The 26,324-nt window shown below is 40.7% G+C and overlaps 2 protein-coding genes across 6 annotated transcripts in view; both read left to right on the forward strand.

Annotated features, from left to right (window-relative positions):
- Nucleotides 1–6,523, forward strand: part of jakmip1 (janus kinase and microtubule interacting protein 1) — a 29,177-nt gene extending 22,654 nt beyond the window's left edge. For 3 of the 5 annotated variants that reach the window (XM_036127720.1, XM_021321185.2, XM_036127721.1), the window contains exons 14-24: nt 464–562; nt 1,334–1,435; nt 1,527–1,580; nt 1,672–1,737; nt 1,874–1,942; nt 2,145–2,222; nt 3,190–3,399; nt 4,163–4,228; nt 5,173–5,249; nt 5,362–5,891; nt 6,496–6,523. In XM_036127720.1, coding sequence (XP_035983613.1) covers nt 464–562; nt 1,334–1,435; nt 1,527–1,580; nt 1,672–1,737; nt 1,874–1,942; nt 2,145–2,222; nt 3,190–3,399; nt 4,163–4,228; nt 5,173–5,223 — 795 coding nt within the window. In that variant the 3' untranslated portion in view covers nt 5,224–5,249; nt 5,362–5,891; nt 6,496–6,523. Of the gene's footprint in view, nt 1–463; nt 845–1,333; nt 1,436–1,526; nt 1,581–1,671; nt 1,738–1,873; nt 1,943–2,144; nt 2,223–3,189; nt 3,400–4,162; nt 4,229–5,172; nt 5,250–5,361; nt 5,892–6,495 lie in introns of those variants that run through there. The other 2 variants (XM_036127722.1, XM_036127723.1) reach the window with 2 other exon arrangements.
- A 5,171-nt stretch (nt 6,524–11,694) lies between these two features.
- On the forward strand, nt 11,695–24,728 carry LOC118556161. Its single transcript, XM_036127724.1, has 13 exons — nt 11,695–11,787; nt 11,929–12,011; nt 12,104–12,250; nt 13,290–13,406; nt 13,619–13,741; nt 13,821–13,877; nt 13,990–14,514; nt 19,496–19,732; nt 19,869–20,418; nt 21,412–21,542; nt 21,649–21,702; nt 21,804–21,997; nt 23,663–24,728. The coding sequence occupies exons 2-12, from the start codon at nt 11,937–11,939 to the stop codon at nt 21,921–21,923; spliced, it is 2,136 nt and encodes a 711-aa protein (XP_035983617.1). The 5' UTR covers nt 11,695–11,787; nt 11,929–11,936; the 3' UTR covers nt 21,924–21,997; nt 23,663–24,728.
- The last annotated feature ends 1,596 nt before the right edge of the window (nt 24,729–26,324 follow it).

Raw genomic sequence — 26,324 nt, forward strand, 5'->3', positions numbered from 1 at the left:
AATAAGTTAAAGTAAAATGGATTTGTTCGGCTTCACAAAGTCTGTGTGGTGACACAGAATCACCGTGGTGTGGAATCTAACCAGCGTCTGAACGCTCCCATAAATGTTATAATATGAACTATTTGAAAAACTTAGAAACCAGTTGATTTGCCTTTGAAGCAGATGCTTTATCCACCTTATTGGTTTTTATTGGCTACTTCACATGAAGCCAACCAATAACACAAGAACCATTGCAGACTGCAGCCAGGACTCTCCTTAAATACAGCAATGTTCAAGGAAAACAGTGTTAAGTGTTTTAAAGAACAAATACTTATGACAACACTTCTTTACTAACCATCCTTAAAAATTAGAATTTTACTTTTTTAGTCTGATCTTTCATTCTGTAGTATTCATGATTGCTAATTTACAAGCAAAACCTTTATCTGCCATGTTCTGTAACATTTCTGGCCCTTTGTGTCTCTAGATCTGCTCACTGCAGCAGGCTGAGTCGCGGCTGCAGGCCGAGGTTCAGGACGCGCGGGACCAAAACGAGCTGCTTGAATTCAGGGTGCTCGAACTGGAAGTAAGAGAATGTCCCACCATCAAACTGTCGGTGGGAGGCGAAAATAACAATCTCAGCTCCAGGCGCAAAGCGTACATACAGTGATCCCGCAGACATGCATGCGTAACTTTATAGAGATTGTTCCTTGTTGTATGCACCTGTGTTCTCCTGTTTTGTTTCTTGCATGGCAGCTGTTTGCATATCCATTCACTGAACTGGATTTGTTTTTGTTGTTTTATGAACACATTTGTGAAGATGAATATTATTTTTATGGAAATAAAAGATATTTAAGTTCACCATCCATTTCAAAGTTTGAGTTTGTCATTGTCTTGTGTGCATGCTTCTTAAAAGGTAAAACTTGCATTTTAATGACAAAAATGACGACGCTGGAATAGTTTCGTTTCAAGTATTAGTCTGAGTAGGTTGAAGCGTTAAAGACTTTTTGCAACTGAAGTAAATCTACATGTATCAGCATATCAGTAAGTCTTATGTTTTTGTGCAGCAGTTTTATCTCCATTTAGGAAAAATGTCAGATTGCATTCTTAGTTTTCGGTTTTAGCATGCATCCCTGTCGATTTGAGTTTCACCTCCATCGTTTTGGCAGATCCTGACCAATAGTTTCACTGTCATGTAAGTAAATCCTCATTCCCTCCCATTTCCCTTCATTCTCTTTTCACATTGAATATCAGACATTTTATTTATTCCTGTCTAGCACCGTAAGCATCCCAAATCATTACTGTGTGGCTGTTCTTATATGTGTAGTATTGAGATTTTTTATTTTATTTTTTGTAGGAAAGGGAACGCAGATCTCCTGCACTCAATCTCCACATGTCCGCGTTCCCTGAGAACAGCAGCAGTGCCCTGCAGACGTACTGCCGTCAGGAGGGAGTGAAGGTCACACCCATATAAAGAAAACTCTTCAGGGGTTTCTCACATTCAATCCTCTCATGATGTGATAAATGTCTGAATTTTCACCTCTGTGCAGGACGTAATCATTCCCGAGCTGATGAAAAAGCTGGATATTCTGGGAGATAACGGAGTTAGTGTGATCATTGTTGTATTTTTAAAGCTAGCCATTTTAACCAGTCAGCATATTTCTGATAACGCTTCCTTTCAACGTTTGTTTGTAGAACCTCAGAAATGAGGAGCAGGTGGCGGTGATCCAGGCTGGGACTGTGATCTCACTCTGCGAAAAGGTGAACTAAAAGCCTCTCTGTGTTTTTGGTGACACCCTGTGGACACATGCAGTACTGCACCTGTAACATGAACCTGTTGAACCCAAGTTATGTTTTTAAAATATTTAATTATATGCGTTTGTCTTTTAATGCACAGTGGTTGAAGCAGGTAGACAGCACTGAGGCGGCACTGACTCAGAAGATGATCGACCTCGAAAACGATAAAGTAAGAACCCAATTAAGGCTTCAGTTGTTTTTCAGCTGCCACACGTTTTATAATCCAAAACTGTAATTATCCATCCATCCATCCATCCATTTTCTAACACGTTTATCCCTATTGGGGTCGTGACGGGTGCTGGTGCCCATCTCCAGCTGTCAATGAGCGAGAGGCAAAATTAATATAATATAATATTGCTGACTTGTTGCAGGAGTTGTTCAGTAAGCAGAAGGGATTCCTCGAAGAGGAGCTGGATTACAGGAAGCAGGCGTTGGATCAGGCTTACATGGTAGGAGTTCAGTAGGGGCACCATGTAGTTTGGCTATATCTGCAGTATTATTACTTTTTGATCAAAATAAAACATATTGTGTAGTTTTATCAGAGCTGTGTAAAGAGCATAATTACTCTATTAACTGATTAAAACCTGCAAGGGCACAACATTGTCATTTCAGCATGTGACATAAACATTGAGGAGCTCATTAATGTTCATGAATGCAACATGTTTCATAGAAAGAACATTTCTCACATTGTGTTGGGATACTGCATCTTTTACAACATAAGTCCACATTCTGGGAGTGGTCTAAGACACTCAGTTGGCTGGGGTAATTACTTGTTTCTGGCCTGATCTTAAATGAATGGTCTTCCTTGTTCATCAATTAAACTACAGATGTTTTAATCTTACTTTAATATATTTTAATATTCAATTTGACTAAAATGGAGGTTAATTGAGGAGGTAAATTGAATAAAAATGAATTAAACATTTTGTAAAATCAGAAGCTAAATCCCTGTTCTCTTCCTGTTTATGTAGACTTTATACAATAATTTAACGTTGGATAAGTCTTAGGTCAATCTCCATGTTCTAACTATTCTGGTTCTATACTTTTGATGTTAGTTTTTATTTTAAAGTTTAGTTTGACATTCAGTTTTTTTCCCTTTTATATTCACTGTATTTTTGTAAACTGACCTGTTCTGGTAAAGAGTGAGCATGTAAACACAGTTTGTGTTCATAAAAGGATTACTCCATTAATGTTAAACTCTAAATAGGCAGCACTTCTAAGTGGAACAATGTTTCCTATATCTAACATGGTCACAGTGCTGTGTGTATGTGCGTGTGTGTGTGTGTTTCTGTGCAATCTGTGTTTCTGTTTGTGTGTGCTCCCACGTGCATGCCTGTATGTCTCTGTGCATGTGCATGTGCACGCCTGCGCGTATGTATTTCTGTACCTGTACGCGTGTGTATGTGGCTGGCTGTGCAGAGGATCGAGGAGCTGGAGGCCACGCTGTATAGCGCTCTGCAGCAGGAGCAGCCGGCATGCCAGGCGGTGGCCGAGTCGCTGACAGACAGGCAGAGGGAGGAGCTGAGGCTTGCCGTGGACAAGTTGCGGCGTCAGATTCTCCGGCAGAGCCGGCAGTTTGACAGTCAGATCTTACAGGAGCGCATGGAGCTCCTACAGCAGGCCCAACAGGTAAGGCTCAAATCAAACCCAGTCAGGTTGTTGAGTCCTGCCTGTCCCCAGTCTGACCCCTGATTACTGTCTGAAACCTCTGACCCCACCAGAGCTCTGGTGCTTTGAAAAAGATGCAGTATCCCTCTGTGTTCTCCCTGTAACTCTGTCTGAAAGTGGATATGAAGAAATGGAAGAGCAAAAGATGAGACAGACTCAAGTTATCAACGTGTGACTGTGTGTGTTTCATTGTGAATTTAGCAGCCTCACGCCTTTAGTATTCCTCCAAGCAGCCCTCTCTGTACATTTACACACTTTTGTGCATGTTTTTGTGCACTTGTTATTCATTAATCCACATCAACCCCTTAAAGATCATTTAAACCTGTTGTACTCCGACTCATTAGCATGACAAGTTCTAACCAATGAACACTTTGAACACTAATAAATCAAAAATGCACAATACTAACTCACTCAAAATGTCTAAAGAAAGGCTTTTAAAGATGTTTCAAGTGTACAGATATGTGTTCTGTATAAAGTTTAATGTCAGAGACAAAAGAGGAGTGTATCACCTTTACTGTTCAGTTGGCTATGTAATTGTTCTAGATGCTCATTTCTATTCAGCATCTTCAAGATAAAGCAGAAGAGGAAATATTTGTAGTAGAAAATAAGGGCCAAATAACAATTTTGTAAAATTATGCATCGATTAAATGAATGATTCTGAATAGACTTGTCAATATTTTACGATATTTTTGACCAGCTAACTGCCTGTCTCTTTGTGTTGCAGAGAATTAGAGAATTGGAGGACAGGATTGACTTGCAAAAGAGACAAATAAAGGAGATAGAGGAAAAGGTACAAGCTCAGATTTGTTCTGGAATGCTTTCTGTCATGGTTAGCAAGACAAGTATGTTAAAGTATTTGCCAGTTCCTACATTTAAAGCTCTTTATACCCCCATAGAACGGTCTTACATGTTGTTACAACCATGAAGTGTATTTTATGTGTTGGACAAAAACATTTTGTGAATAATTGTGAAGTGAAAGGATTTGTCACTACTTTGTAGCATCATCTTTCGCTGCAATACAGCTGCAGGTCTTTTGTTTATGTGTATGTAAAAAAAAAAAACTAAATATTTCCTATTATTTTTTATATTTCCTACCTCAAGTTCAATCAGTTTCGATGGCGTGTGTCATCAGATCTGAAATCCTGCCATAGATTCTAAATATATTCAGGCCTGGACTTTGACTGGGCCATTTTAACCATGAAACATGGTTGGATCTAAACTCTTGTAGCTCTGGATGCATGTTTAGAGACGACTGACCTGCTGAAAGCTGAAACTCTGTCCAAGTTTTAAGCCTGTTGCCGCCTCTTGAAGGTTTTCTTTAAAGATTTCCATGTGTCTCACTCAATCTTGATTTCTACGTCTCTGACCAGCGTTTCTGTCCATGCCCCTCGTTTTCAGGGGGATGTTAGTTTTCTGCCCACGTAAGGTTTTGCAACTGGCCACCCCACAAAATGCACTGTAGACTTTTCAGAATTAAATTTGCAACATTTTGTCTGTAATTGTATATAATTTTCCTTTCAACTCACACGTATGCACTACTTTGTGTTTGTGAATCACATAAAATCCCAATAAATGTCATTATAGTTTGTGGTTGTTGTAACAGGTTAAATGTGAAGGTAAAGTTTTTTTTTTTTTTTCAGGCACTGAAGCTACTGTGTTGATGTTGGGCTTTTTTTGATATCCTCTTCTGTTCTTCTCTCTCTTTTCCAAAAATCCCACATTCCCCCCTTTTAGTTTTTGTTCCTCTTCTTATTTTTCTCTTTAGCATTTATTCTTTGGCCTTAATGAAGGTAACCCTGGACTCTCATCAGGTAAAACCTCTACGGTTATGTCGTACCAGACCTCACTTCTTTGCAGTTCTTATAACATGCTAATAGTGGATAGGATAGTCATTCTAAATGTTTCTTCTTTTTGCTTTCTTAGGTGTTGACTTGCTATGGAGCAAAGCAAGGATTCAAAACTTAATTGTTTTTTATGTTTTGTTGACAGTTACAAAGAAACCTTATGGCCTTTTTGATAAATATGCACTTTGCAGAAGTCCCCCTACTCAGAATGCAAGCAGATTAGAACATTTTATAATCATATATAAATATACTTGGAAGACATCGTTTATTATTACAGTTTTGCAATTGTCTTTGAACCTGAAGCGCTGGACTTCTTTGTGGGAATAACAACAAACAGATTTATTGTGAGTTCTGAGCATTTTATCGAGGCGGAGAAAATTCACAGCAAGAAAGAGTGTCTGAATGGAGAAGGAGGGATGGAGGGAGGAAAAGTTAAAGTTCAGGACTGATGTGGGGGAGGGGGTGAACGGGCTGAGAGCCAAATACATGTCGAGGATTCCTGTAACTAGTCGGCGGAGTTACTATGGAAACAAGAGTACAACGAAGTCCACATCTCCGTCTCAACTCACTGGAAGGGGAAAACCTTTAAAGGTGGAAATGCAAACTCAGGTTTGTATAAAAGTTTCATTTTCTCCTCTAAATCTATTGCTCAGACGTTTGTGTAAAATGTGTTTTTGATTGTTTTTCCCCCAAACTTTTAGATAACACAAGTAAAAGTCTGTTGAATCTGATCATTTATTTCACAGTAGTTCTGTGATTTTGTTATCCACGACTTTAAAGTTTCAAGCAAGTCAACTATTTGCCAGACTTTCTAGGTTGCTTAGCAGTCCTGAACCACAGGGCCGCATTTTTCATGTTCGGCTCTGTGGTCGGGTGAGTTAATGACAGCATGAGACCCTGTGGGCTGTGGTGATGATTAACTGGGCTAAAGGAGCTCTGAAAATATGCGGCACCATCCCAAAGATGAAGAGATGTATCCTGCAGAGTGGTAGAGTAGGAGTGTTTGGAAGGAGGATGATAATTAGGAGGCGGGGTAACCTGAGCAATACCTCTGCTCAACAACGTGCCAGCAAGCTGTTGACATGTTGAATAATGGATGAAGATATTTTAAGTCTGTCAGTTTTTATGTCAGAAACGAAGATCCTATTAAACATGCATCCAGTAAAAGTTAACAGGAAATGTCTCACAGACGTCCATCCTTCACTTTTCATAGGTCTTTTGCCGCAAGTAAATTTTCCAGAGAAAACCCAGGCTGATCTACGGAGGATCACATGACCTCATCGCACAGAGCGGCTTCTAGAAGCAGCTCAGTTACTAGGAACTGACACAAACCTGCGGGTTTGGTGTAACGGAGGGGGAAGGACCTGGAGCACAAAGCAAGTGCAGCCATCCCGAGGAACAGGTGAGAAACCCGGAGGAGATGGGATCCAGTAACACACAGACACCTGCTGCTATCTGCTCGCTTTTGGCTGAGGAGATATCAGGTATCACACGCTACTGCCTGCAGGGCACTGTCACGTAAAAGAAATGTGTTCAGGAGGTTTTACCCTCATCTTAGATTCTTTAATTCTTTAATTTAAGGAAGTCTTTACAGTTTCCCTGTGGAAGTTTGATAAAAAGTTTGGAAAATGAGATTACGTAAGCAGTTGTTCATTACTTTGTTAGTGTCGGTGAGGCGCAGAAGTCCAAGAGGCGCCCGTTGCCACGGCTTCATCAGCTAGCCACCGCTTCAGAGCTCTCAACATGCAGCTCTCTCAGAGACTGGACCAGAGACTCCACACGCTCAGGCAGGAAGTCAGGACGATGGTGAGTGCTCTGGAAAAAGAAGTTGTATTTTTATGTGACTTTTTTTTTTTTTTACAAGCTGAATTAGAATTTTATGAGTACCACAGATGGGAACAGAAATGTTTCTCTGAATTTTGTTACATGGACAAAGCAATGTAACCAAGCTCATGCCTTTAAATTTAATTTGAACGTATACTTCTTTGGAATATTCAGTGTCATTTTTGTAGCGAGTAAGCTGCTTTATTTTCATTTTGTTTACATATTAAATTTTGCAGCACGTTTGGGGAACAGGTTCAAGCATTGGTGTTGGGATGTGGCAGATTCCGGCTTCATTTATTTATTTGTATGTAAATCACACTTTACCCACACAACTTTGCTTTTAATATTATAGGAAACTGATAATTTGAACAGGAGATGTAAATGTAACAGCTCAAAAGCATTAAAGGGACACTGTTTAACAGGAGCATAGCATCAAGTCAATTAAACATCAGGGGTACTGACTTTGGTGACTTTGGTGTTTAATGAAAATAGAAACAGCTGGACTAGAGGGGCAACTATGAGACAACCTCCTCAACAGGTTTTACAGGTGCTGACCTCAGATGCTTTTCCCTCCTCATCTTTTCTGGCTGTTTTTTCTCTAGTTTTGCATTTGCATTTTTTTTTAGCATGAGGCAGTAGAATCCTTCAGTAGCTGCTTGCTGTTGAACTCTGTCATATTTTTTCCAACTAATGCGATTATTCTCTCCCTGCTCCTGCTCAGAGTCAGGAAAAGGATCGAGAGGAGCGAGTGTGGCGGGAGCGGCTGCATCGCTGTCAGAGGCAGCTGAAGGCCAAGGATGAGGAGATGAGTCGCCAGTGCCAGTATTTTGAGAACTTTAAAACCCAGCTCCAACAGAAGCTGAGCCTGGCCCGGGACAGAGAGCAGAGCCTGCAGAATCGCATCTACGCCTTGGAAAAGCAGCTGCTGGACGTGACCGTCAGCTCTGCTACGGGAACGGCAACAATGGCCGCCGTCAGAATTACCGCTGGAACTGCAATACACATGACTGAGCTACACAAGTTACCTTGTATGAGAGGAGAGGGGGAAGGAGAAGAGGAGCACAAGGAAGAGAGGAGGAAGCAGTGGCAACCAAACGTGGCAACTGCCATAAGAGAAAGGCCAGCGGTCGATGAGGGCAAGACGGAAACCGACACGGAGGGAGGAAGAGACAAAGAAACAAAACATGCTTCAAATGAGGCCAGACTGCAAAGCTTCATCATCAGCCTGCAGGAGGATCTCAAGGTGCTGTTGGAGAGAGAGGAGGAAGCGATGACGGAGCGGAGAAAACTGCTGGAGGAGCTCCAGGAGGCTCAGGAAAACAGCCACGTCCTGTCCTGCAAAGTGGAGGAGATGAAGGCAGAGCTGCGTCAGCGAAGACAGTCAGAGAGCTCCCTGATGGAGGAGGTTGAAGATCTGAGAAAGGAGAACCAGAGCCTCCAGCAGATCCTCAGGGATGCAGCTAACCCCGCACCCCCTCTGCCATCTCTAAAACCTGAGGCAACGTGTACAGATGCCAGAGCAGAGTTGCCTTTCTGCCCAGATTCACCTTCCAGCCCTCTGTCTCAAGGGACCGCAGTTAAACAATCCCCGACGAGAAGCCAGGGAGAGGTGTGTAAACATCAGCTCATTTTATCATCCATCCATCCATCCATTTTCTAACACGTTTATCCCTCATGAGGTCACAAAGGGTGCTGGTGCCTATCTCCAGCTGTCACTGGGCGAGAGGCGGGGTTCACCGTGGACAGGTCGCCAGTCTATCGCAGTAATTTTATCATGATGACAAGAAATTGATAAGGGTATTTTGTTTAGGTCAAACCCTTCTTTAAAACTATAACTGAGCAAATGCAGACAGTAATAAAGAAAAGAAGCACTCTCTATAATCAAATGATAACTTCATCTTAGCTTTGACTGTTTTGCTCCTTCTGACAAAATCAGCAGGAAAACAGGCACCACTTTATTATAAGAAGACTAAGTCAATTAGCTATGCTTTTTTTATTTTATTTTTATTTATTTTTTATACAGTTTGTATCATAAAAGCAGAAAGGTCCAGTCTATTTGCTTATTTGGTAACTCTAATCTAATCCATAAGTGCCTCCTGTAAAGTAATATAATGTACCAAGGGGAAACAAAATATTATTGAGTTGTTTAGCTTAAAGTGAGTATCATTTATCAATATAATTTTTGTTTATATGTATGTTTGCAAGTTCCTGATGCAGAATTCATAAAATCAGGCAAAACCTGTTCAGCTGATTTGGAAATAATTAGCACCCCTCTGTTGATTGGTGTTGTCAAATTGTTGTTTCTGAAATTGAAACCGTGAGAAAATTAATTAATGACAAGATTGTGTGCTCATTGATCATCATATATCTGTGATGTGATTCTTACTGAGCTGAAAAAAGTCAACGGAAGTACTTGTTGTTGGTTGAGGTATTTATAGATTAAACATTGTTTTTTTTATATATTTATTGAATAGAGAAAAAAAAAAGATTTTTAAAAAAAGTATTTGAGTCAATTAGAGTAAAAATGTCTGACTGAACGGAGCACCTATAACAACCCATATGTTAGTATTATATTAATAAACACTGGTCAATATTTCTCAGTTGCCAACTGGATTAAAAGTTTTCTACATGTATGAATCATTTACACCTGATCCTAGGTTTTTAGCATCTATTTAACATTTACTATTTTATTTTTTAGGTGCTGCCAAATGCTGAAGAGAAACACCTTCAGCCTCGATTGTCTGCAATTCCATCTATTGACCACCAGGGCGAAGCAGAGCACACGCAGAACAACAGAGAGGCTCGTTTCCCACCAGCCAAATCAAAAAAGCCAAAACAAAATCCTCATATCCTCCATCAACACGTTGGCTCCAGAGCCGGCCCAGGTGTCCAGTCCCTTTCCTTCTCCACAGAGGCTTTAACTGAGCCTGCAATGGGAAACGTGGAGGAACTTCCTAGTGAGGAATCCGATGCCCTGATGGCTGCTTTCCACAGCTTAGGTTTTGGTGACGATTTGCAAGCTCTGAAAGAACAACGTGATCACCTGGAGGTTGAACTTCAGCACATGAAAGCAGAGCTGCTGGCTAAAGCTCAGGAGAATGCTGAATTAAAGCTACAGCTCAGGAGAGAGGCTGAACAGCGACAGAGTGCAAAAGAGCAGGGGTCATCGAAGGAAAAGGTATTCTATGTGGTTTACTCTCTAAAATATTTTAAGCTTTGCTAGCAAAATATTTGAGTTCAATATGGATCTTCTTATCGCTGTGTTTCGCAGATTTTCACATCATCCACCAGTAATGGAGATCATCGCCCAACGTTAAATTCTGTCGAAAATGATTCAGTTCAGGACTTCACACAGGGCGAGCTCATCCAAGCCCTTAATCAGGAAAACCGAGCCTTGGCAGATAGGATCCAAGAGCTTCTGGCTCACATTGAACTCAGAGAAGAGGAGATCAAAAAGGAGCAAACATGCCTGAGGGGACGTATTTATAAGCTGGAGGAGGACGGCGTCAGGCTGGAGCAGGAGAACCAAGAGCAAGTTAGTTTGATCTCAGAACTCACCAGGAAGACCGAGGATGATCTGAATACCATTATGGAGCTTCGGCAAATCTTAGAAGAGAGAAAAGAGGAGCCACAGGGTGAACAGAAGGACCACCAAGCTGGAGTACCGGGATGCTTTCAAGAGAAAAAACAAGAATGTGTGGAAAGTTCAGGAGACAGTTTGTTTAAAGGAAATAAAGAAGCCCGGTTGATTTTCAGTCAAGAAAGTGACAGTTCGACCACAGCCTCCTCGTCTAGCTGTCAGCAAAATGTTCAGGATGACTCATTACAAAACCGCTCGCAGAACAGTCCGCATGTTAGTTCTCTGACAGATGAATTAGCCCAGCTCAACACTTCAGTCCAGAGCCTCAAAACAGAACAAAAAGATCTGACAGCCGACATCAATTCCCTCAGAGAAGAGCAGAAAGAAGTCACACTGTCTCTCCAAAGACAAACCGAGGAAAAACAGCAGTTAACTCGCTCAGTGTGGGCGCTGAAGGAGCAGAAGGACTGCGTCGTTCAGTCTCTACACGGACTCCAACAAGAGAAAGAGAAGCTGAGCAGGGCCGTCAGCAGTCTGAAGGATGAACGAGATCAGTGCACAAGGTCCATCAGTGGGCTAGATGAAGAGAAAGAGGAGCTAGCTCGCTCTTTATCAACTCTTCAAAGAGATAAAGATGTGATAAAAGAGTCTATTTTAAGTGGTGAGGAAGAGAGAGATGGGATCAGGAAGTCTTTGCTGGCTTTACAGGCTGAAAGCGACCAGCTAAGCCAAACCGTTCTTCATTTGAAAAAACAGCGAGACGAACTAACCGAGTCCCTCCAGGGTCTCGGCGAACAGAGAGACCAGAGGGAACGAGCTCACGCTTTAAAAGTGGAGCGTGACCAGCTGATGATGTCTGTCAGCAGTCTGAAAGAAGACGAGGAAAAACTTCAGCAATCAATCATCGGCTTAAAGCAAGAGCAAAACAACATGCAGCATATAATTGTGGGTTTAAGGGAGGAGAGGCGCAGCCTTCAAATACAAGCTGAGGAGACCGATCCTGAGCTGAAGCCACAAAGTGATTCCATGAAAACGAGGACCGGACAAAAAGATGACGCTCCGACATGTGAGGCCGGTAACCACAGAGGGGAATTTGTGCAGGTATTCTGGGTAATTTAATTTGACCTGTTCATTCAACTAAAAGCGTTTTGTTTTGAATTTAGTCCCGTGCCGCAGTACAGCTACCATATTTAGCTAATTTCTGTGTTCTCGCTCCACATGGTTTTGATGGATGACAGAAAGAAAGGGACATGACGAGGGAGATTGAAGCTTTGGGAGCCGAGCTAAAGAAGTCAAGAGAAGAAGTGGAAAAGAGTCATGCAGAGGTGACTGAGCAACTTTTTTGTAATGGCATCGGATATTTATTTTTTCTTTTCTTTTGTGTACATGATAATTATCGTCTTTCTTATACCTGCAGATCAGGAAGCTGCATAGTGAGCTGTCTCAGTCAGAAACCAGGCGGGAGGTGGTAGAAAAAAAGGCAGCCGAGCAGCTGACGAGGCTGACAGAATCAGCCAATCAAAAGGAAGACATCATTTTGGAAAACGAGAGCCTTTCAATGCAGGTACTTTATTTGATTACAGTTGGATTATTTTAACCCCCTCACCCTAAGGTGCTGTTGTCATGTTAAAAAAAACTTTCACATCTATGAAGCTGAGTTCTGTATTAATAGTCACAGCGATAAATCTCTCATGCAGAAAAATCCTGCTTTCTGTTTAAAATGAGCATAAATTAAATATCCCCTGAATTATACTAATCTGTAGCTCATTATTTCCAGATAAAGCTTTTGTTTTTCTAGAAATAGTATTCTGGCTCCTCTATGTAAAACTTTGTGGTCAGTATTGTTTAGTTCTTTTGCTGTTTTTTTTTTTTTTTTAATCTAGAAATGTTCATGAACATTCAGATTTTTTCCCCAGAATATTCCCGTGAGCCTAAGATCAGTTTTAACTTAGCTTGACGTATTTCAAAGTATTCATGATGCCTTTACTGCTGCACCTAAAAGCTAAACTTAACCGCAACAGAAAGAGGAACCTTTCCTGTGCTTCACTCTTTCTAGATGTAGACAGAAAAATAGAACCCAGACTTTTGTAAAATAAATTAATCTGTGTAATCTCTGTTTTATGCCCAAAATCTATCAATATGTGGATTTTTAAAACCAAACAAACCACCCATTCATTACAGCAGGCACACTGATTATCCATACACCTGAGCAGTTCCAGTGTAGGCTCACTAAAACCTATAATCTAGCTCTAAATACCATCCCTTTGCCCGCCTCATTAGCATTGCTTTTTCACATTCTTGTTTTTAGAGGTTTTATTGCCACTCTCGCATTTAAAACAAAAAACTCCTCTTATATAAAAAATGTTTCCTCATTTTAAATCTTTCTGCATCATATGCCTTAAATTGAACTATTTTCCTCAGATTGAAGCGGCTCAGAGTCTTCATGCACGTTTGCAGCGGTTTTGTTTTTCAGCATTTGCTCTGCAACCCCCGCGTATATGTCCGTTTGACGATGTTCCTGAAAAGCCTTTATGACCATGATTTGCTCAGCACATATAAGCAGAGTGTGTGCTGCGTCTGACTGGTGGCTGTGCCTGCTGCAGGTGAAGGCGCTGCAGAATAAACTGATGGCCCAGCTCCGGGAGAAGAATGATGCTTTGGCTCTGAAGGCACAAACGGAGGAGCAATATAACATCCTTGCTGCTCAGCTCAAAGCAAAGGCACGACTTGTTTGTTTTTCTTTACGTCTCAGCATTAGTTCTCAGGGACATTTATTCAAGTAACAACCACACGGCAGTGACTTAAGGCTGATAAACTGATGTTGTACACGCATATAACAAGATGATGCTGACATTTTCCATTGTTCTTCAGCCGTTTAAAGTAACCTCATTAATTTGTCCTTGATGTGAATTATGTGCGTAACCCTCCACAGACCGTCGCTCTGGAGGAGCTGAACTCCGAGTACATCGCTGTGAAACGAGGACAGGGCAGCAGGGAGGATCAGGCCGCCGCTCTCGTCTCCCTCAGAGCACGCTACAACGGCATCAGAGCTAAGGTGGGTAACCAGTCAGCACTTTGAGTTTATTTTTTTTGTCTAAAGATTGAATGTGTTTGATTTATTTATTTTTTTGCAGTATGATGCACTCCTTAAAAGAAAAAGCCAAACCGATCTGGATGTTGCGCCCTTAAAGGTGAGAAAACAGGATAATTGTGCTCCTGAATTGTTGTTTTTGTTGATAAATAGATCTCTGTGGTTTATTTTTTTTTTTTTTGCTAACAGGCATTTTTTCCCCCCAATAACAGGCCAAGCTTTCTTGCCTGGTGGTGAAGTGTCAGGAGAGAAACAGCTTGTTAGCCGAGATGATGAAGTCCATGCACAGACGAGGCTGTCTGGAGCCCAGGCTGACGCAGCAGGCTGAGCATCTGCTCAGCGATGCCGCTCTGCAGGATTACTCTGCTGCGTTCTCACCAGAAAGCAAAATCCAACGCAGAGAGCAGTGTACTGACTTCACCCACGATTTCCTTTCAGCGTTTCTAGGCTGCAACAGGGGATTCATGCCGGATCCAACCTGCCCAGTTGTATCCAGCTGTTTGATTAAGCAGCAAAATGAGGCCACGCCTGAATCTGGAGCTCAGTGTGGTAAAAGTGAAAAACGCACCTCGATATTTGCCAATGAGACTTCAGCAAATCCTCAAACCTGCTGGAGAGTTGCACCTGCAGCAACAGAAACGCTAAAGGAAAACTCCCCAGGGTCAACCTCACCTTCAAGTATTGCGGTGTCCCCCGTTGTCCCTTTAAAGGAGAGCATGGTCACAAACTGTCCCCAGGTGAGGAAATATAAACATCTTTAAAACACAGATTATAAAATAGAGAAGGTTACAAATAAAAATGCTCAAGAAATCTAATCTGGTGGTTTAGTTCTTCCCTAACTGGTAGTTGAATAAAAAGAGAAAGCACCGCAAACGACCAAGGAGGACAAAAATTGGGTAGATTATGTTGAGGACAGGCATTATTTTATTCAATGAGTTAAGGATTAATTCAATCACTGAAATAGCAGTAACATTATACAAACATTGAAGTAAGAACCCTGACAATTGGTCAAACTTCTTTAGATCCTTTTGATCTCTACAAAGAGGTTTAAATTAGAGGCAACCAGATTCAGTTTTCTTAAAACGCTTCAACACCTATCCAGGAGTCTTTGTCAGTTCTGGCGTTTCGCACTTGAGCAACCTGCAGTTGGAGCGCTGCTGTTTTTTAAGCACTTGGAGGTCCATCCTCCTAGGCACATTCAAGTCAGATGCAAATCAACGCCTGTTACTGTCCTGGGTTGTTAGAAGCTATTGCTTGGTGTGAGTGGAGTACTTGGTCACCTGAATGATGAGGAGACTGCTGATGTAATCTCTTTGGAGTTTCAAAGCAGAGATTATATATGCTCTATAAATTGAAACCGCAATCCCCCCCTTCTGTTCTGACACAGATGGCTTCCCTCTCTCCTCTTTCTCGCCAAAATCTGGACATTATTGTCATTAATAGTGTTTCCTTTGCTCTTGAGGTGCAAGTGCACTGGTGTTCTGTCTTTGGGATGAGGCTGTTGTTTTATTGTTAGGTTTGAAATTCCCTGATATATTGCGTTCTGAGAAAATGCTCAGGAGAATTTTTGTTGTGTGGACGATTAGAATCAATTATCTATAAATGGCTCACCTTTTTAAGAAGAAGAAAAATATATTTATTGCAAATAAATACAAATAACCAATGTCCTGCATGCTGCAAACCCAACTGACCCAATATGAGATATATTTTATTGCCAAAAGCATTTGGTCGCCCATCTGAATAATTGAAATCAGGTGCTCCAATCACTTCCAGGTGTATAAAATCAAGCACCTACGCTGCAGACTGCTTTTAGATATTTGTGAAAGAATGGATCGCTCTCAGGACCTCCGTGAAATCCAGCGTGGTTCTGTGATAGGACGCCTCCTGTGTGACAGATCCAGTCATGAAATTTCCTCACTTCTAAATAATCCCATGAACTGTCAGTGGAAGTATAAAACAGTGGAAGCGATTGGAAATGACTCAGGCATGAAGTAGTAGGCCATGGAAACTGGCGGAGCGGGCAGCAGATGCTGAGGTGCACTGTATGCAGAGGTCGGCAACTTTCTGCAGAGTCAATCTCTACAGACCTCATGTGCCCTTCAGATTAGCTCAGGAATGGTGCAAAGAGAGCTTCATGGAGCTTTTTAATGGCCGAGCAGCTGCTTCCACATCGCCAAGAGTAATGCAAAGTGTCTGAGGCATGGGTCTACAAACCTGGTCCTCAGGACCCACTGTCCTGCATGTTGTAGGCGTTTACCTGCCTCCACACACCTGAACTAAATAAATGGGCGATTAACAGGCCTCTGTGACGTTGATGGCTGCTGAGGAGGTCCTGCAATCATTTGGTTCAGGTGTGGCGGAGGAAAGACACCGAAAACATGCAGGACAGTCAGTCCCGAGGACCAAGATTGAATACCTCTGGAGTAAAGCACGCCGCCACTGGACCCTAGAGGCGAGGCACGTTCTCTGGAATGATGAATAATCCGTCTCCATGTAGTAATCCATTACAGCAAACAGGCTTAAAACGGAGGCAACCGGACTTTTGCCCAGTTTCAACACCTATCCAGGAGTTTTTCACTTGCTGAAGTGATGGCCCAGATAAGTGAGAATTTGCACAGGCTAGTAATCTGTTGGATGAGTCTGGGTTTGGCCAGCAGAACGGTACCTACCTGGCTGCACTGGGCCAGGTATAGTTTGGTGGGGGGTGATTCTGGTGCGAGGTTGTATTTTTCAGGAGCTGTGCTTGGACCCTTAGTTCCAGTGAAAGGGGGCCTCATGTATGAAAGAGTGTGCATCTCATTCTAAACGTTGGGGGTAGGGAGAAATCCTGAAAGTTGAGGCACACAAAAACATTCAGATGTACGAAACTGTGCATAGACGAGTCGCCGCATGCAACACCTTGATAATCTACTGCGTGGAATTGGATGCACCTGCAGGTGTACGTAGTGCCCCCTAGTCCCCGCCTCTAATTAGATATGCAAATGAGTAAAGATACTTGGAAGACACCCGCCACACATCCAAATAACCATGGAAACGGAGCTGTCAGACAGTCACAGAGGCACCTCAAAGGATGTCTGTAGTGAATTATAGCCAACCAACAGCTTCTTGAGTGACATTCCCTACTCATTTAAGAAACTGGCTGAAATTATAAACTTTGTCTGATCGTACCTGTTTTGTTCTACAATGTTTATCAAATTCTAACACCGGCGTTATAGTTTAATGCTGATCATTGTAATGTAGTGAATATGCCTCCAATACGCCACTGAGAACGTCTGTCCCCACACTCACTATGTGGAGTACTTTATATCTTTAAGACAAGTCAGGGTGTTGCATAAAAAGCACGAGTCAGCAATCGCACATGGAGCCTGCTCTTATTTCACTCCAGGCACAGTTGTTATAATGAGAATAATTATTAATACGGTAGTATCGTGGAATCCTGAGTTGAGCCGGATTATAGCGATATGAGGGCAGTCATATCCCTGCTTACATTTGGAATTCGGCTCCTTGCTGCAAACGAGAGCCACGGTTTAAGGGATTTTTCTGTATTTGAACAACATGGATGAGATCGTCCCATGGGGCTGGCTTGGGACGGCTCAGGAATGTTAACTACTCGATCTGTCAGTCAGCTCCTGCTGAAACACTCCTTTCACAGAGACCACAGCAGAGTTAGAACTTGAAAAGTCACCGGCGACATGCGTTTATTCCTAGTCTCCCTTGCTAACGCTGTGCTACAGAGGGAAACCAGTTAATAGGACACTCATCATCATGTGTCTGCAGGATCTCTGACCACAAGCTCCTTCTGCATTCTTCCATCTATGACGTCCTGCAGTCCCAACGCTGCCACCGTTCCACAATTATGCACAACTTTAAGCAGCTATTTATGGACAAGTGTGATTGTCGCGGCTGCAGGAATCAAAACGGCTGTTTTGTTAGGAATTACTCTGCTGATCAGACCCCGTTTTATTTTCCACTGAGAATGAAAAACCTGTTAGATGGTTCACATGCATCGAGGCACAGACCGATGCACATTTACATCTACATGTGACAAAAACAGAAGAATATTCACAGTTTCCATCAGATTGAGGGTGTTTCCATCATTTCGCTGCGTGTTACTTTATCGTGTGATGCTCAATGAGATTCTATTTCTTTGTACAGGTTTGAACCATAAAAGCTCCAAATAAAAAAAAAAAAATCAGGTTTGATTCTCCGTGGGTTAAATAAAACTGAATGGAGTTATATTTCAGTAGATTTGGATGAGTTTTATTACTACATTTTCTTTATTGTCTATTAAAGAAGTTTGTGTCACTGCTGCACATTTTCACACGCAGGTCAAAAATGTGCATGGATCACTGCACACTTTGATGCAACGTAAATTTCTGTACATGCCAAGTTGGCTGTTAAACATTGCGCCACAAGTTTTTTGTGTGTACGCACGCTTCGTACATGAGGCCCCAGATCTCTGAGTAGGTCAGCAGACCAAGAGACGTTAGACAGGTTCATGCGCCCGACTCTGTGGGAACAGTTTGAGCAGAGATGGTCCCTTCCTCTCCCAACATGATTGTGCACCAGTGCGCAAAGCAAGGTCTGCAAAGACATAGATAAGAGTGTTGTAGGTGATCTGGCCTGCACAGAGTCCTGACCTCAACCTGATACAACACCTTTGAATGAATCATTGCGTAGACTGAGAGCCAGGCCCTGTCGTCCAGCATCAGTGTTTGACCTCACAAATGCGCTTCTGGAAACATGGTCAAATATTCTCATAAACGCTGCAGAACCTTGTGGGCAACCTTCCCTAAAGAGTTGAAGCTGCTATGGCTGCAAAAGGTGGACTAACGTCGTATTGAACCCTATGGATTAAGAATGGGATGTTGCTTTAGTCCTAGGGGTGGACAGTAATTCAATATCAATATATATTTTGATATAACATTTCCAATATTTGAATATACATTAGACTCTGATTACAGCGTTGGTCACTGATCGATGTTCTGGGTTTTATATAATTTTGTGTGTTTTTATTTTTTAAAGCAAATATTTCTAAAATGTTATATTGGAGTTTTATAAAGATGGCAAAATAATTGTCATTTGTACAGGAATCTGTTTTTGGGCATTCTTTGCAATCTTATTAAGGCTTTTATTTTGTTTATATTGATATCGTATCGACAGAAATTAAGAAATAAATCGGGATATAAGTTTTGGCCATATTGTCCAGCCCTACGTAAGTCGATATGCAAGTCAAGGCAGAAAAACGAATACTTACAAATAAGAGTACAAATACTCTTATTTCTAGCTAACACAAAGAGGCTGCTGTATGTCAGGCAGAACAGTTTTACAGGTGTAGTACCACTTAATTTATTGTAGATACCACACTGGTACAGATTCCTTGCAAGGATGTTGTCATAGTGTATTTTTGTAACCATAAATATTAAATTAATCTGTTTGTAGGGTCTGGGTTGTTGAGCAGACTTGTATTTTACCCTCACCTCTGCCCAGAGCAGCTGTGGCTACTAGCATAGCTCACCACCATCAGGGTGTGAATGGGTGAATGACTGACTATAGTGTAAACCGCTTTGGGGTCATCAGACTTGATAAACAATATACGGTACAAGTACAAGTCATTTACCATTTAGACTTATCAAATAAAGGATTTGTGTGATAGCTTCTAGTCTGATTTGTGATTAACGTCAATCCAACACAGTTTTTTTATCAATCCCTGTTCAGCTGTCTCCTGCCACTGGACCGCTCCAAGCAACCAGCCGACCAGAGAAAAGGGACTCTTGTCATGTGGAGGTGAAAGAGAAGTACTCCCCTGATACAACCGAGGTAGGGGAACGCTCGCAGAGTCCTTCCATGGCGTCCTCAAGCACACGAGTCAGTCCGAGCAGGAGGCTGAGCAGTCCTGAGAAGATTCTCAATCTGAAAGAAGAGCTGCAGAAGACTCTGATGGACAGCTTTCAGGTACAAATGTTGGGTAGGGTACTTTAAAGTATTACAGACTCTTAAAGTGTTTCTTGGAAATCTTTAAGTAATCTGTAATATATGTTTATACAAAGTAAAATAAAAGTTTAAGCTGTTTTTTTTTTTTTATGTCTAGGCACCAGAGAGCAGAGGAAGAGGACAGGAGCCCCGGAGAAATCTCTCACCTTCAGCGCCTACAGACCTACACAGACATTTTTCTTTCAGTGTCCAACATACTGACTCTCTGCCAGTCTCCAAATTCTTTTGCCCCACTAAACACCCTCCAGTTGTAACTACTAAATCTGACTCCTCTAATAAGTCACCGACTCTTTTTAATGCAGTTACATCTCGCTGCGCTAACGCCAAATTAAGTCCGAGCTTGTTTGCTTCCTGTCACCTTAAAGCAGACGGCTCTGTAACACCAGAACTTTTAACCTCTGCTGATCTTCCTTTCAGCGCTGCAACTCACAGAAAAAACAGCTACATTTCATCTGAAAACACCAAGTTAGCAGCACACACAGATCAGAAAAACAAAGTCATTACCATGCTTGATTTGCCTGATGTTGCACATACGGATGCAGTAAGTCCAGTCTGCGGTCGGTCTGCTCGTCTCTCTCCTGAGAGATGCCACGAGGCTGCCACAGATTTCACTGCTGCGATGGAAAATACTTCAAAACCCAGACCAGGTAATGTGCAAATTAAGATTTCAGGATTTTTTAACTGCACGCTTGTATCTGCATTTTGCTTGTTTTCCCCCGCAAAGAAAAATAAGTCGTTATGGGCAGTGAGTGCTCCCTGAAAAGCTGAGTATTATCTGATTTATCACTTCCAGAAACATAAAATTTAATTTTCTGTGTTTTGGGTCAAAGTTATTCGACTTCTGAGACAGACATAAACACAACACGCAGCTTTTTCGTTTGGCATAAAATTAGGATATGCCAGGGATACCTGGTATATGCATCTGAGTGCATTTTATTGCTTTGCAGGGAATTACAGGAATCTTGAACGCTCTTGCACAACTTCCCACGCTCCTAAGTTGTATGGAGAGGGAACAAAATTCAAGCAAACGAAGACGTGAGCAACACTTGTAGTATTGGCAAACCAGTTATATTAAAACTCTAACATCCGAGTCATCCTGATAACCTTGTTCTCTACTACTCTAAAGTGTGAGTGTAGTTGCTATATAGATATATGTATATATAAAAATGTTACAATATTGGAAGGGATAGGTTTGAATTCTGAAAAACTCTTAAAAGCTTTCATATATTTTTGACAATAAGTTCTCTTGTTTCTGCACCTCACCGTTCAAAATGGTGCACTAACAAACAGCAGTGTAGTTTAGTTTTTTCTTTGCATATTGCTCTGATATGATTTTACTCCCTCCAAATATATCCTTTTCTCTGTGCCTGTCTTTTAAATTAATGAAAATGCTGCAGCACACTCCAGTGCACATTCTTGTTTAGTGTTCCCCATTTTATTGCCTGTGCAACACACTGCTGTGTACCATTATTACGTTTTAATGTATCATTTGGGCCTATTAGCGCTCTCCGAATGTACTGTGTGGTGTTTTCGCTTGTTGGGGTTAGAATATGAAATATGAAAACAGCTTGTCCTTCTACACTGAAGGAAATGAATACGGGGTGTAAATGGGCAAAAATGTCTTGCCTAACCCTCTCTAGGAGCTCCAGCGGAGGTTCGCTCTGTTGAGGTCATTAAACCGGTGGGACAGAGCAGCCTCCTGATTGGCTGGGAGAGGCCGCATCTCGACGAGCTCGGTTGCAGCAATGCCACGTTTGTGTACGGATACAGGGTGGGTAGAAAAAAAACTCCGCTATTTAGATTAGCATATGTTGGTTTATTTTATTACTAATGGGTTTATTACTTGTACAAATACGTCTTTTTCTTTCATCCCTCAGATTTTTGTAAACAAGGAATTCCACAAATCTGTCATGAGCTCAGCGTGTACCAAGGTATAAGCCCCTCTTCCACTTTACACCCGAATCTTTTAAATTTCTTTTGTTAACCAAAAACAAGTACCCATTAGTGCTATACATTGTGTTTTTGGTTTTAGTGTATTCTGGAGAACATCGACCTTAGTGTCCCTGTCCACATTGGTGTCCAGACCCTGGGCTCTAATGGACTCCACTCTGAAAGTGTCTACACCATTTATCCCAACTCAAACAGAGGCTAGTAACCCTGGCTGGTTAGATCACATCTAACTAGCCATTAGATCAAGTCTAACCTCTCAGTGGGACCAAGCAGCAGGTAATATTAGATGTTAATATTTGATCTTTGTGTAACTAATGAAATTCAGCAAATGTTCTATAGAAACATTCAACCATTCATTAGCCTGTTTGTCTCTGCATATTTGATTAGCCACTATGCTAAGTGTAGCAGGACGCTAACACTGACCATTCCTCTGAAAACACCGCCGCTGCAGTAAAACATAAGGCTGTTACTGTCTCTTGGTACCGGCTATGGCTGGTACAATTAATCAGATTAATTATTATTAATCAATTATTGAAATAACCGTCTACTAATTTAATAATTGAATAACCATAAACTAGAATATACAGACTCTAAAACGTGCCTTTTGCTGAGCTAACAGCCCACTTAGAGCAGTAATTTAGCCAGAACTGCACAAGTAATTCTGAACATTTTGCATCTAAAATGAAAAACCTTCCTAAATATGTTCTCACCAGACCTCCTCAAGTGGCTCAGTTCTAGCTTCACCAGGTTAAAATTGTGTTTAAGAAAAAAAAAAAAGAAGGAAAATATCTTATTAAGCACCTTTTTGTGTTTGGATTATTAATTCATTAAAAAAAGTCAATAACTTATTCAATCAGAAGAATTGTCAATTGGAGCCCTAGTCATATTGTCTGTTTTGCAAAATAATATATATATATATATATATATATATATATATATATATATATATATATATATATATATATATATATATATATATATATATATATATATATATATGCTGTAAGCATTAGATTTAATTTGTTTACATGTTTTTGCCATTTACAATGCATTTAAAATGTGAAATGTTGTTTTTGTTATTCAAAACGGTGGTTTATTGAGGTTGATAATTTACTAAGACTATCTCTTTTTAGATTGATTGAATTTTTTTTTTAGATAGATAAATCTCTTACTAAAATAATCGATAGCTGCAGCTCTATTGCTGGCTACTTTGTTAGAATCTACTTGGCCAGCATTCCAAGTGAGCCGAGCTGAAAAGGACTTTGCCAGAAAACTGCTGGTTACAGGGAGAGAGACGGTGTTTTTTCAAATGCAAATTACATCATGATACATTAGGACGGGATCCCAGGGTGGGTTTCCCTGTCGAATACAAATTTATGCCTTTGAGTGTGGCAAACTAGTTTTTTCTCATACATTTATGACTTTTTGACATCAGAGAACATTTATTTTTTCTGATTAACAAGTTTTTTCTTGCATGGGGAATTTATTTCCAAATTTTTTAGTTTTCTTTTGTGGATATAATATAATTTATTTTCTTTAATTTACACTGGCCCTAATCCTGTCTTTTTATTTTTAAGAGAATAAAATCGGAATATTAAGAGAAGTCGTCATATTACCAGAACAAAGTTGTAATATAAGGATAATAACGTCACATAGTTGTTTGCACAATGGTTTAAAATTTTTGAAATTTTTGAGATTTAGTATTTCCTTAAATTCTCGTAATTCCCCAATAAAGACCGAAGGGGGCCGGCAGTTTCTGTCGGTCCCAGGCTGAAACGTTTGGGAACCCTAGCCTTAGGATACTACTGTAAGTCTAGTCGGATAAGATGCAATTGTTTTATTGTTTTCTGTGTATTAATAGAAGAAATCTCTTTAAAGTTTTAACCCAAACTGTAACAGTCTTTTTTTCTTTTGTCCTGTGTGTGTTTGTTTGCGTTGCAGTGCACGGCCATCCACAGCTGCAGCTCTCTGTGGGAGCATCCAACCCTCGACCTCCGTTAAGCTAACTCTGCTGGAACAACTGTGCACCATAGGGAGAATCCAGCCAACCAGTCAGGAAAAAGACTTCTCACACTGCTTTCACCCGCCTTTAAGCAGGCAACAACCTGAAGCTGACCCTTAAACCTCAGTTACATGAAGATGTCAAAGGAAGCTCTGTGAGTTTTCTGTCTCTGCAATCAAAGGTCATTTTCTGTGGAAAAAAAAAACCCATAAACTACTCCTTTACTCCTTTGTCGTTGGAGTAACACCTGCAGTAGATGCCAATGAAGCAAGATAATAAAAACTGATGAGAAATTGTTCTTGAAGCATGGCGTTGTCGAGTTTAAAGTTAATTAGTGACACCGACATTCACTGACTGTTCATGATCGTGTTGGAGTTGTGTCTGCATCCTTTACACTGTGTGGACCCTATGCTTCATTAAAGAGCTCCACCGCTGCCTCTCTGGACTCTAACGCTGAAACGGACATTAAAGACCTTTGGACTGAAAACACATCGGACGTGACGGTCTCACTACTTGATTTTTTTTTTTTTATATATATATATGAAGCCAAATATGTTTAAGACGATTCACTCCAAAGACTCGTTTGTTCCCCCTCCTCTCACAGGTCTATAGGATTTCTTTCACCACAGAAGAATAAATTAAAATTAAAAAAGGTCATTTGCACACAGGGATTATTCAGATCTTACAGAAGAAATTTTAAAAATGAGATAATCACTGATATATTTTGTAGAGAATATTATAAAATGCCAATATGCTGTACCTCACACTGTATGTCTATTTGTATGGGTGGCACTTCATATTTAATGTTTGCACTCGGATTACTTTCCTTTATTTTGATAAATGTTCACGACACACATAATATATTGTTTTCCTACTGGCTCTGTATGTGTGTGTAGAATGATCTTGGTGCAACAAAGGTATTTTTCTATCAGTTATTGATGCTGAGTTCCCATAGATCCATTCATACTGTACCAAGAATAAACATTTATAAGATATTAACTATCATTACAGTGTGTGTGCGCGTGCCTGTCTATGCACCACAAATTCACAAATACAAGAATAATTGAAGATTTTTTTGCTAGTTTCTTAAAAATACACTTTTTTTCTTTTACCTAAATAATATTCCAGAGAGAGTAATCATGCACTCCTTATTTCTTCAGTGAAACATTTAATTGGCGCTAAACATGCATCCCCTCCTAATGAACACTAGATGGCGGTCAAAAGACACACGCTTAGGAGACCACCAGCGTCAAATCTGACAGGTGTTTTTAAAGCTTTCTTTCAATGGCTGAAATTGAATTTGCTTCAACCATCCCAATGACTGTACTTCATTCAGGACTAACCACACACAACACCAAAGACTGAGAGTGAAAGAATAAGGAGCAGCAAAAAGGAGCATATTAATCACCTGCTGCGCTCGGCAGCTTTGAGGGCTCCTCTGAGACGGTTGTTGCTTGAGCTCAGCAGAAAGAATGGGCCTACGGGCAGAGAAGGGGGAGTGTGCGTTAAAACTGTAGGTGTATAATTTACGGATTCAAGCTGGCTGCGTGGTAAATCAACTTTACAAAGAAGATGTCTTAAAATGTTGGTCTTGCCGATAATTCCTACAGCAGCGGGGTAAGTATTTTGATTTATTTATGGAAGAGGTTGAAATAAAACAAGCCATCAATGCAAACTCTCACATACTCTTCAACTTATTGTGGTTTATTACAGGGTTCTTATTTCACTCTGCGTGATAAACAAGCTTCTGTTGAGATTATTATAGTTATTCAAAGTAATACAAATTAGCAGGTTAAAGTGTGCTGTGTGTGTCTAGAAATAATGTCGTTTAAAGCTCAGCTGGTCTATTTCTGCGCATTCATGGAAAAATGTATTTTCTCTAGATGTTCTGATCACTTCCCCACTTTCTGAAAAGTCATGTATTACTGTATTAAGTGATTACAAATCAGCAGTAGTTTATGTAGATGCTACTGCTGGGTAGTTATTTGTGCTATCCAGTCACGGATTTCAAAATGCATCATATGCCTGCAGGGCAGCATAATTATTGACATCTATGCCCTTGCAAAAGTATTCATACTCCTGCAAAGTTTTCTCTTTTTGTCATGTTTCAACCCAAACTTTTCTGCATTCTCTCTTGATTTCAGGTGATTAAAACAAGGCAATGCATAATTCTGAATGGGAAATAAATATAATAATGTTTTAAAAATACTATTAAATATGAAAATCTAAAGGGTTTGTCATGCTAAACCCCTCCCACTAAACACAGTTCTTCATAACAAAAAAACATTTTATTGGGATTGCAGCTGCAAGTGTTTTGATGTATATTCCAGCTTTGCAGATCTTGAGACAGAAATATTTTCCCAATTATTACTTTTTCTTCTGTATTTTTGCCCAATAGCTCAGTGAACATCAATCTTCAGGTTTTGCCACTGATGCTCGATCTGGTTTAAGGTCTGGACTTTTAATTCTAGCACATGAATAACCCTAAACCCTTGCTACTCCCTTGTAGCTCTGGCAGAGCTGTTGTCCTGCTGAAAGGTGAACCTTCACTTCACTCTCTGGTCTTTTTCAGCTTCTAACAGGTTTTTTAATCTTTCCATC

This window comes from Fundulus heteroclitus, chromosome 23, assembly GCF_011125445.2.
Source record: "Fundulus heteroclitus isolate FHET01 chromosome 23, MU-UCD_Fhet_4.1, whole genome shotgun sequence".
Taxonomy (NCBI): domain Eukaryota; kingdom Metazoa; phylum Chordata; class Actinopteri; order Cyprinodontiformes; family Fundulidae; genus Fundulus; species Fundulus heteroclitus.